The 12,646-nt window shown below is 39.7% G+C and overlaps 1 protein-coding gene and 1 long non-coding RNA gene across 3 annotated transcripts in view; both read right to left on the bottom strand.

The window, feature by feature from the left end:
* The window catches only part of LOC124076320 (uncharacterized), a 153,863-nt gene that overhangs the window by 52,028 nt on the left and 89,189 nt on the right, over positions 1-12,646 (bottom strand). The gene's annotated exons all lie outside the window — the stretch shown is intronic.
* Positions 7,015-11,235, bottom strand: Ldoc1 (LDOC1 regulator of NFKB signaling). Its single transcript, XM_046420193.2, has one exon. The coding sequence runs from the start codon at positions 11,117-11,119 to the stop codon at positions 10,679-10,681; it is 441 nt and encodes a 146-aa protein (XP_046276149.1). The 5' UTR covers positions 11,120-11,235; the 3' UTR covers positions 7,015-10,678.

The following is a 12,646-nucleotide window of genomic DNA, read 5'->3' as shown; positions in this document are numbered from 1 at the left end:
ATGAACCAAAAAAATTGGGCAAACAAGGAAACTGCAAACCAATCTCATAAATATCAATGGAAATTTTCAAATTATATTAGCAAGCAAATTCTAAGCACACATTTAAAACAAAAGGAAGAAAGACATTATGAGCAAACGGGACTTACATCACATATGTTGGTGTAAGTATACTTTAAGGTTTGTGCAAAGACAAAATCACCTAAATGCATCTCTCAGAATGTATCTCCATTCCTAAATAATGAATAACTGTATAAATAAATACAGCAGTTATTGTTTTGTGCAACTAAACATGTGAATTCCAAAATTCATATGGTAAAATAAACAGGCATGAACCCAGAGAATGAAGTGCAATGAGAGGAGGACTAGTTATTACCAGATATTTAAACATACTCTGAAGTTCCTAAAAGTAAGATTGTTTGGTAATTTCAGATGAGTAAGACCTACCTACTAATTTAACAGAATAGAAAGTCCACAAATAGACACAAAGACATACAGAAATTTCACATGTGATAATCATATCACATTGCTGAGAAAAAGATGAATGTTTTAATAAATGATATGAAGACAAACCTCTATAGTCATTTGGAGAAAAAATTAAATGGAATTTTTACCTCATACCACAGAGTAAAGTTCAAAAGAGAAAGAGAAGAGAGAGAGAGAGAGAGAGAGAGAGAGAGAGAGAGAAAGGTGTGTCAATGTTAAAAAGCTAAACTCATAGAAATACTAAAAGGAAACATGTGAAGATATTTCTTTATAACCTGGATGTGGGGGAAATCTAGAACTTAAAATGTAGGAACATCAAAAGAAAACACTGATAAACCTATTTATGTAAGAATAAAAAACTTTTTTTAAAGAGAAAGAGAGAGAGAGACACACACACACACACAAAGAGAGAATCTTTTTTGTAGATGGACACGACACAATGCCTTTATTTTTATGTGGTGCTGAGAATCGAACCCGGGTCCCGCCCGTGCTAGGCGAGCGCTCTACCGCTGAGCCACAATCCCAGCCCAAGAATAAAAAACTTTTGCTTTGCAAAAATTAAATGCCATTTTAAAAAGCCAAAGACAATTGACAATCTGAGATTAAAATCTGTGCAACTTATAAATAAAAGACTGATATCTCTAATACATAAAGAAATTCTAAGCAATGGTGGGGGAAAACAAGATAAATAAATGGTCAAAAGACATTAACAGATAATTCACAAAAAAGAAACATAAATTGCCCTCAATAAATGAGAAATATTTCACTCATAACAAAAAAGGTTCAAATTAAAACTATTCTGAGCTATCAGGCTGAGGTTGTGGCTCAGCAGTAGAGCACTCGCCTACCACATGTGAGGCATTATGTTCAATCCTCAGCACCACATAAAAATGAATGAATGAATGAATGAATGAATAAATAAATAAACAAAATAAAGGTATTGTGTCCATCTACAACTAAATACACACTCTCTCTCTCTCACACACACACACACACACACACACACACACACACATATATATATATATATATAATTTTTTTAAAGACCACTATCAGAGAAAATGTGGAAATATCTGGCAAACTGCAGGTGTACCTAACCTTTCCTAACCTTTGATCCAGCAATTCTTCTTCTAGGAACTTCTTATAAAGGTATACCTCCATAAACATTTTAAAAATACACATGAAGTTAGTTGGAATGAAACTCATTTTTGTAATCACAAACTATTTCCCCTACATAGCAGGATTTTGAATAACTATGACAAATTCACAAAATTAATTATGCAGCTGAAAAAAAAGATGTGGAAGATATGTATGAATTGACAACAGGTACTTCTGACTTCACAGTTAATTGGGGGGAAAAAAGCAAGTGCAAATTAACGTGAGAAAACTTCCCAATGCATTACTATCCTCATAGCAAAATCAGGCAGACGTGGTGAGAAAAAAATTGCCTACCACCATCCTTTACAAATATCAATAAAAATTCAACAAAATACTAGCAAATGTAAATTTTACAATATATAAAAAGTATTAAATAACATGAACAAGTTTAATTTATTCCAGGAAGGCAAAGTTGATTCAACATATGACAATCAACATATCACACCCCATATTAATCAAAAAAATTACAAACAATATGATCATCTGAACACTGACTGGAAGAACATCTGACAAAAATCCAACCTCCTTTCATAATAAAAACACTCAACAGATCAGGAGTAGGAAGGGTTTCTTCAACTGATAAACAGCATTTATGAAAACCATTCAAGTAACCTCATACTTAATTGTGAAAGACTGAAGAGACCCCATCTTAGAAGAAAAAGACAATAAAAGATGTTAATGAGAATGCCAAGAAATTTGAAGTTCCATAGACTGAAGATTGAAATGTAAATGGTGTAACCACTTTGAAAACCATCTCAGGGCTCCTCAAAAAATTAAACACAAAATGACATATGCCCCAGTAATTCTACTCCTAGATATATACACAAAGGAAATTGAAAACAGATGTTGAAACAGAAAATTGTACATGGATTCTCACAGAAGCAGTATTCATAATAGCCAAAAATTGGAAACAACTCAAATGGCCATCAACTGATGAATGTATACACAAAATATCATACATCTATGCAATGGAATATTATGCAGCCATAAAAAGGAATAAAGTATTTATATGTGTTATAACACTGAAAATAGGGCTGGGGACAGAGCTCAGTTGGTACAGTGCTTACCTTGAATGCACAAGGCCCTGGGTTCAAAACTCAACACCACCAGAAAAAAAAAAAACACTTAAGATATTATACTAAGAAGTAAATCACAAGAGCATGTATTATATGATTTTCTTTATATGAAATGTCCAAAATAGGTAAATTTGTTGAGACAGAAATTAGTAATTTTGGTAGGGAGGGAGTTAGGGATAAAAGCAGATAAGACAAAGAGGAGTAACTAGTTGAGTCTAGAGTTTTTTTTCCCTTGCATAATAAAAATGTTCTGGAATTAGTGGAGTTACTATTAAAAATACTAAAATATACAACACAACCAGAAGATGAATTTTATCGTATATAAATTATACCGAAATAAGATAATTTTGTTTCTTAAAGAAGAATAATGCCAGCATTTTTCCTCAAAATGCTGGCTCCTACCAGCACACTATTATTTGTGAAAAATGAGTATGAGCTCACAGGAATCTACAGTTGGAGGGGTGGCCCCAGGTGCTCATTATAAGAGCCCCAATTCTGCCAAATGAGAGAAAGGCTTGCTGAAGGAAATGCTTCAGATTATACATGAGGAAATCAAGGTCCAGAGGAAATAAGTAACTTCCACAAGGCATTACTTTCAAAAACAACAAAGAACTGTCAAAAGAGCACTCCACTTGGACTGGGAATTCCTGACCCAGATTCTGACATGACAAGTTTTGAGCAGAACTGAATCTCAATGTGACAATTTGCAAAATGTGAATAAAAATACCTCTTGTCCAAGTTGTATAAGAAAATAAATATAAAATTTAGTTATAAGTGCCCAATGTTCTTCAGTGTTAATTCTTAATATCTGTTCTTGTGAAATTCCCTCTAGTGTTACTATGTTTATTTCAATACATGGTCACCTTTTCTATGATATTCCAAATTCTCCAACATTGGTAGTTCTACCAGGAAACTGAAGTCTATCATTATAGTCAAGCTTATATCCCTAGTTTGCCAAATAATATACATTGAAGAAACAATAAATGGAGCTAACACTTGTTGCCTACCAGATATGATTCTAGGTAGATTTCCAGAGGATCAGAGAAGTCAAGCTTGGTCAGGAGTTACCAAAGTAAGTCTATGGCAAACCAGGGAGGGGGATCAAAGTCTTTCTGATCACCAGCTCATTCTTACTGAGCTCAAACTCTGTGCAAAAATCCATCATCAACTCTCATCAGACCAATCTTTGAATATAAGTTTGTCTCTTTCTTCTAAAGTCCATTTTTGAATACTAATTTCACCCCACTTACTTTTTATTCCAATGAATCACATCCTTCTTTTTCCCCACATGTATATGGATCAGGTCTCCTACTATGCAGATAACTCAAACAATTTCATATCCCATCTGGGTACACAGGGTGATAAAGTAACTCCACAATGAGACAGGAATATTCTTGATTTTATTTTTGAAACAGACAAACACAGAGCCGTAGTAAGAAAGGAATCTAGGCCACATGATATCTTATTATTTATCTTTCTGATTCTCTCACCCCCAGAGCTGACTCAGTTCCTCTCCAAAGCAGCTCCATATCTCCCAGGAACACAGATGATCTCAGGTGATTTAGACATTAAAACTACTGAGAAGAAAGTACAAAATGATGCCTCTGAAAGTAATATTAGAATCACCTAGGTACATCCAGGTATCATGAAAACAGGAAAGTGCTATTGAAATGACCTATGAACTGTTAAAAAGATCAGGATTGGGTGGTTGTCAGATTTTTTCATCTCTGGAAAAACAAGAAGAATTCAATGTAGGAGCCACTAACATTGAGTTATTTCTGCCACAGGAGATGCTGTTGGGGACTGGACAGAAGAATAATTTGTAACCATCCCTACTGAGAAAGAGTAACATTCTTAAGAAGTAGATAAGACCCCAAAAAGGATTCCAGGAACACTCTCATAGAAGGGAAGGGATGGGGGGAAACTGGCAAATAACATTCCCTAGAAAAATAATAAAGCAGATGTGACCTATCATGTCAGCATGATATCATATAAAAATAGGGACCATACTGTGATGAGTGGCAGAAAAACCACACTGTCACAGAATTGGAAGCCTAACTGGAAGTAAGACAAAGACTGACAAATAATACAGAAAACATTTTGAAGAACATAGAGATCAAGATTGAGAAAAGTAAGCAGACGGAAATGGAAATGAAGATGTGAAAAGTCTGAGAAATTTTTAAATATGGAGGGCAAATCAGAGTGAACATAAACACATATTATATATATTGTATGTGTATAATAAATACATTTTTTTCAGGAAATAGTTGGAAGTTTTGGATAAATGAAAATCTACAGGTTTAACACTGACATCAGGTTTCAGGAAAAAAATGACAACAAATACCATTGAGATACATCCTATTTAAAAATAAAGAAAAATTCTCTGGTCTTAAGTAAAAGTATTAAATAGCTTAATGAGTAGAAAATGTCCGGTTAGTCTCAGGCTTCTACCAAATAAAATTCAATGCTAAAAGAGCTTCAAAAATGATATGAGAAAAATTAACAAGCCATCAACAAATTAGGAAAGGGTATGAAGAATATAAAGTAAATTCAGAATACAGGAAATTCCATAGGAATTCCTGGTTTCCTCAATGAATAAATTGCAGGGCAACAAAAGGGTGGTAAGAGCTGTTGTCATTTAAAAGAAGGTTAAAAAATATAAGCAGGGTTGGGGTTGGGGCTCAGCAGTACAGCACTTGCCTAGCATGTGCGAGGCCCTGGGTTTAATCCTCAGCACCACATAAAAATAAATAAATAAAGTAAAGGTATTGTGTCAGCTAAAACCAAAAAAAATAAATTTTAAATATATATATGAACCAAATGCAATACGCTCACATTTTTAGGATCTATTTCCAATAAACAATTAGAAAGATATTTTTAAAACGCTGGAAATAATTGATTATACCATTATTAAATATTAAGGCAATCATTAATTTTGGTAGTTGTGATGATACTGTACATTATGATTTTTTTTAAAAAAATATATTTATTTAGTTGTAGATAAACACACAGTGTCTTTATTTATTTTTATGTGGTGCTGAGGATCAAACCCAGTGTCTTACATATGCAAGGTAAGCGCTTTACCACTGAGCTACAGTCCCAGCCCCATAGATTATGATTTTAAGGCCTTATCTGTTAGAGAAACATAATGAATTATTGAAGGAGGGTACTAATGAGATAGCTGTGATTTGTTTGAAATATTCCATAAAAATACCATGAAAGAAAAGGGCTAAATGAAGCAAGAATGTTGATAGCTTTTGAATGCAGAAAATAAATCTATGGGGGCTCCTTTCACTATTTTCTCCATTTCTATATGTGTTTGAAGTTTTTATTGTATACATTCAAATGGGCACTTTCTTACAGTTCTATATGGCAATGCGATTATGAATGTAGAGAACAGAAAAATCCAAAACATCAGTTATTTCAGTTACTATTAAAATACAATGCCCTTTCTTTTACTGATATTATGTAACTCTAAACTTTTCAAAATGAGCCCTATAAAACAGTTTGTGTGACAGCTTTGTATCTTGAGCTAACTGGATGACTCTGAACTGGCTGGTCAATTCAATTAAACTGACTGTCGAGGGGCTTTGCCTGCAATATACGAATTATATTATTGCAATTTTGCTGATGAAATCATTGGTCACTTAGGGAGATGTTATTGCAATTTTGCTGATGAAATCATCAGTCATTTGGGGAGGGGATGGGCAGTAAGCACATGCTGTGGATACAATCATAAGAAAAATAAATGTATTAGTTATCATAACTCAGATACCAACCTCTGAGGAGACGGAGGGGGGCAGACAAATGTTGCTGTTTCTGGCTATTCTGAAACAACCTTCAAAACACCCCCACTGCTAACTCACCAGCCCCCAGCTAGCTGAGCAGAGCACTTCTCCATGAACACGTCTTTCTATGGTGATCATAATTCCTTCAGGTGCACTATTACCCATCTTAAGGTAAAAAAAAAAAAAAGAAGTCTCTAGACAACAGAACATTTGAAGACAAAGGAACAAATCTTCCAGGGCCATTCAGGCAAGAAGGGGAAAAAAAATGCAAGGTGAATGATCAGATTTTCATTAAGGGAGGTAGGAGGTTACCAACACTGTCACAGGACACCAGACAGTCTACCCTTAGAACTAAGTGCACAGAATAATATAATTGACCTACTTGGTAATGCAAACTGCTACCAGCCATTTTTAACACCATTATAGCAAAATCCATATTTCAAAGCAAATACTAAGCATTCTTCATACAATAACTCAAATGTACCACTGAAGAAAACATACTCTGGATCTTAAATTGACACTCATTTATTCAGGTTTGTTTTAATTGCTTTAAGAATATAGAAAAATCTTTGAAAGTTCATTTTTTAAATGCAAATAGACCACTAATTTCAACAAGATTTCTCCTTCTAGCCAGTCTTCTTCCAGATTGCTGAGGTTTTCACTATGTTTCAAGAGCAGGAAATAATCAAATATATACAATGTACATATTCTATTCTATTGTATCATTCTCCAAAACACAGCAATACAGAATTAATGGATGGTAGTACTTAGCTATTTGAATAAACTCCAAAGAATAGTGATAGATTTAATCTGATTAAATGATCATGGCCTTTAATATGATTGCTTTAATTTCAACAATAGTATAATTTCAGTGAACACTTCAAGTTTAGTGACCATTTCAATATTAGCATCCCCAAGATGAGGATTTAGGAGTGAGAAGTTCATAGTTGTTATTTCAGCATTCCCACTAACTTGGATCGTTTTCATCTAAGTGTTGCTTTTATCTGCAAATGTGCATGTCTACTTCCTCCTTCTCTTGCTCAATGCCTTAGACTATTTTTGTAAATTCCTCCCCAAAGGGTAGAGCCCTTGCCAGTATCTGCTCTCATTGTGGAATCTGCCCCCAAGGTACACAGTGTCAGACTTTCCTTCCTGCAGGTCACAGCATAACCTATTTAACCATGATGCGCGAAGCACATGACCTAACTTACACACATGTGTAAATGGGTAGACAAACAAGGTCATGGCAACATCGCACAAACATGCACACTACTCAGGAAATGTGCATTTCTGGTCACCCACCTCCTTAGTCCAGCTCTCCTGAATGCTACTTGGCCTTGGCATGGCATCCTTGCTGATCAGGGACCCCTTCCTTCCTCAGAGTATGTGTTCTCTTGGCTCAGTGGTAGGGAGTAGATCTCATGTCCTCAACTTCCATCCCCAAAGGGTGGCACTCTCAGACCTAATCTCTTCACGGCCCTGCCTGATGTATCAATAGTTATCATCCCAATTCTGGCTCAAGGCACCTTGAAATCAGTAGTCTATAAGGGTAAGAACCACATTTCACTCATCAATGTATCACTAGCTCATCTCAGAATACCTAGGTAATGATACATTTGGAATTAGCTGATTTTTTGGTCTCACTGGTACCTTTACCTAACTTTCAGCTCCTGTTTACCACTTTTCCACAGCCATTCCCAGTTTGAGTCCTATCTAGTGAGGAAAAAGGTATGTTTATCTGGCCTCATACACATTGTCTCAAATTTAATATGTCCCACATCCAAGGATCTTGGTATATTTTCCAAGGAGACCAAGGGAAGTGTTTCATGAATCCTAGATCACCAGTAATCATCTTTATTCAGGTTTGGAAGGAGGCCCAGATCTCATCCACAGCCAGGCCTCAGCTTTCTTTGGGAAGGCATATCTGTTGTCACTCTCCAGAAACGTCTGTCCTAAGCCCAAGAAATGACTCCTACACTGGACTTTGCCTGTTCACCAGGTAAAATGGTTTTCTTTCTGGCTTCATGTCAGTCCCCAAAGAGTAAACAGAATCTTATCATGATATTTCCACTCTCCCTGAACCTGCTCTGCGCCTATTCACCTGACATTTACCAACTAAAGCCAAGCTCACAGTCAGAAAACTGCTACCTGAGACTTTGCTTCCCAAGTCTAGGGGTAACAGTTCATGTTTACTGAGCGCTCAAAATGTAGCAGGGGCAGCTTTAAATGCCTTATGGGTAGATCTCATTTAATCCACACCTATAAGGTTACTAATATGATGACAAGTGTCTCATTTAATCCACTGAGGTTTACCACTACAAATAAAAGAATATTCTGCTTCAAAAGGCCTTCAACAGTAAGAAAATCAAATCAACTAGAAGTCCTAAGGGTGGGTTTGCTCCAGGCATGGAAACATGAGGACATGCAGGTAGATATGAGAATGGGAACTCTGAATTCCTCAAACCCTCTTGCGCCTTCTTGGCTGCCAGAGGTGGCTCCTACAAAGCTTCTCTGCTTTAAATATTTAAGTGAATTAACCTGGGTTAGTGGACTTAAAAGGCATGCAGATTCTTCTCACCACCCACCCCACCCAACCTTTCCATTGCCTCTGAACCCTCCATATCCAGAGATCTCAACATAGCCCAAGCAGCAGCACAAGATCTGGTACAGAGGTAATTAAACATCTTTCCAACTTGTAAAGGCAGGAATCTCAGACACGGGAATGAGTGAGAATTTTAAGGATATCTAACTGCTGAAGAAGGAGAAATGTTAAGATGAGGCCATATTCACTATGGGTGCACTAACCCAGGATACAAGACTTAACTTAAGCATCTAGAAATAGCATTAAAACCATGTGCTATATTGACACATTCAATTGGAGCATGAACTCAACAACAGCCCACATACAGCAAGGACTAAGGAGCAGAACTTCCCTAATAGTGCTAAGGAATCCAAAAACTCAGAGAAGTAGGAACTTTTTGTGTCCAGGTATATGCCGGTGTTTCAGTGCAATCATTAATAGTGACCACTTTCATTCTCAAAAGTGTCCAGATTTGGGAAAATGAACTACTTACTCAGCCACCCTCACCTTGGATGCTGCAGAGGACCCCCTTCACCAAGGTTCTAAGAAATACCAGGGTGAGGGGAGCACCAGAATTCCTACAAAGCCCTAAGGTTGCTGTCCTGTGTAGTCTAGAGATTACAGAGGGGATATACTGGGGTTCCCCGATCTCAGTGGGAATAATGGGGATAGAATGAGAGTCAGAAGTCAATGACAGCACTTAATCATTAAAAGACAATCATTTTTTTTTCTTTTTTCTTTCCTTTTTTTTTTTTTTTTGTAGTGCTTGATGTTTATTGAAAAGAATGCAAATGCTTTTTCCAGGTAGTATAGAGGAGCTCAGCTAAGTGCCTGTTTTTGTTTATTTGCTTGTTTTTAGAATTATTTGTCCAAATGCGAACGTCTGTGAAATTGCTGAATTAAAAATGACAGCTGTGCAAAACCAGTGCATAAGAGAAAAGAAATGTCAACATTTGGGCTGCCAGGCACAGCAGGCTCCAGCAGCAATCTGATAGGGCAGGGAAGGACCCTGGGAGTAGGCAGAGAACTAACCAGGCGGTTAGACTGGCCCCTTTAGGGGTGGGTGAGCTGTCCAAATCAGTGTCTGTTGAAGTGTAGCAAACTCAGGTATAGTCTATATTGGTCCTTATCTCCAAAGGCAGAAGTCTGTCGGTGGGATGTGGTACGTGGTGGTAACGTTGCAACACAGGTCTCTGGGCAGACGTAGGCCTGGCAGTTGGGTGGGTGGTGGCAGCAGGACGGTGGGTGATCTGGTCAGTGTTAATAGGTGCCTGGCCAATTGATGGGGCTCAGGACACAGTTCAGACTAGGAGGACAAGGGTACAAGGACTGGCCAGAGTTGATGGCAGCGCGCTTTAGGGCTAAGGCCCAGGCCAGCCCCAGCCCCAGTGCAGGCAGCAGGTAACTGGAGCGCTATTCCTGGAACAAAGACAAGCACTATTGGGGGGGGGGGGGTAAAGGAGAGAACAGGAGGACAGGCAAGGGGATAGGACCAGAGCGCAGGGAGGAGTACAGCCGGCTCAAGGAGTGGCAGGGTAGGGGGGGAAGTGGCGTGCAGGGCTCTCCCCCTCTAGGCCCAAGAGGCTACAGGCCTAGTAATCATCCTCTTCATCATCGTCGTCGTCGTCTTCATCATCATCCCAGCCAAAACACTGTTTCATCTCATCAAGAAAGGCCCGGTAATCGCCTAGGATGGGGCTATCCATCTCGATGTAAGGCACCACCCACTCCTCGGCTTCCCCGCTGAGGAGGCTGATTAGGAATGCCACCTTCATGGCGTCGTTGCAGAATCGGTTCTCATTCACGAGCATGTAAGACGCCGTCTGCACGATAAACTCGGGCAGCCGAGAGCTCTCGCCGTTAAACGTTTCGGGGAAGGGCACCGGGCAGCTCGGCGGACGTACCTGGCGCAGGAGACTGGCCCTCTCGCACACCAGCAGCCGCAGCTGTTCCATGAGCTGGCTGTTCTCGATGCTCAGGGCACGGTGCCGCACCAGGAGCGCGTGCAGCAGCAACACCAGCTCGTCCACCATTGCGAACTGCTTGCAAGGGCTGGGCTCGGCTAGGTGGTTCGGCTCCGCTCGGATAAGGTGCACACCGAGGCGTCGCAGGAAGTGCGTGTCCTCAGAGGCGCGCGGCGGCTAGGGGCGGGAGGGCGGCGCAGCAGGATCCCGGCGGCTGCGCCAGCTCCGCCCACAAATCCACTAGGGCCGCCGGTGCGCCGGCGCAGCGCCATAGGAAAGGCGTGGCCAGGGAAGGTGCTGCTAGCGTGGGGGCGTGGCCAGGGCGGGGAGGGCCGGGTGACCGAGATGTTGGACTTGGAGGGCGTGTCCAGGAAAGGGAGCGCAGGGGCGCGGAGCAGCAGGGGAGTGATTGTTCCAGAGACTGAGAGTTCGAGACTAGGTGCCGCTGATCACAGGGCTCCGATTCGGAGAGTATATTAGCAGAGGACTGAGCCAGCGCTGTGGCCCATCTGTCAGAGAGGGCCAACCTGCTCAAGTTGAAACCCTTTTATCCAGCAGACTCATACAATACAATGTTCCTTTGTGGATCTGTCTCCCACCAGACATCCCACCAGGTCCTATCCCCTTGCCTGTCCTCCTGTTCTCTCCTTTACCGCCCCCCCCCCCCATAGTGCTTGTCTTTGTTCCAGGAATAGCGCTCCAGTTACCTGCTGCCTGTGCTGGGGCTGGGGCTGGGGCTGGAGCTGGGGCTGGCCTGGGCCTTAGCCCTAAAGCGCGCTGCCATCAACTCTGGCCAGTCCCTGTACCCTTGTCCTGCTAGTCTGAACTGTGTCCTGAGCCCCATCAATTGACCAGGCACCTATTAACCTGTTAAATCTCAGTGAGAGAAATTTTGACACTTCTGTCCTCACTGTGGGAGTCCACATCCTTTGAGAATCATGAAGACCCTTGTGGGGTCCTGTTTTTCATGACAAAGCAACATTAAAAGGGGCCTTTAGTTGAGAAATGATATCGTATACATTTTTAAATAGTTGCAAGATGAAAAGTTCTGCAAAAATCAGCATCCAATAGTCATTTGTAGGTGCCCTGTCTTTGGCTCTGTGTTTCAAGTTCTGATGGGTAATATTCTTTGCTTAACAACCAATAAACTGTTGAGAAGTTTGTGTTCTACAATAATTGTTTTACTAGTTTGAATGTGATTATTCAAGTAGTTATGAACAACAGATTTGAGTCTGGGACCTTAGAGCCAACATATATTCTTGGCTTTGCTTTCTAAATATATCTTCAAATTGAATCACATTTTGTCACTTCTACCACTACTACCCTGATCCCAAACTTCTTTTCTCACCCAGACTACTTCAACTAATTCCTTAGCTTTTAACTCTCCACTTCTTATCATGTTCTTCACAGGATAGGCACAGAAATCTTTTAGAATAAGTTAGATCCCTTTATTCCATTGCTCAAAACTCTCCACCAGTTTCTTTCCCACTCAGAATAAAATGTGTTGGCCACAGCCTATAAGACCCTGCTCCTTCTCCTACACCTCTTTACATGTCCTGTTCTGCTGTAATCACACCGTCCTACTTGCCGATTCTC

This window comes from Marmota monax, unplaced genomic scaffold (genome assembly GCF_021218885.2).
Source record: "Marmota monax isolate L192 unplaced genomic scaffold, Marmota_monax_Labrador192_F-V1.1 WCK01_AAM20220418_F8-fsc00123, whole genome shotgun sequence".
In the NCBI taxonomy this organism is placed as follows: domain Eukaryota; kingdom Metazoa; phylum Chordata; class Mammalia; order Rodentia; family Sciuridae; genus Marmota; species Marmota monax.
Note: the sequence above shows the minus strand (reverse complement) of the source record. Positions and strands in the feature narration are given on the sequence as shown.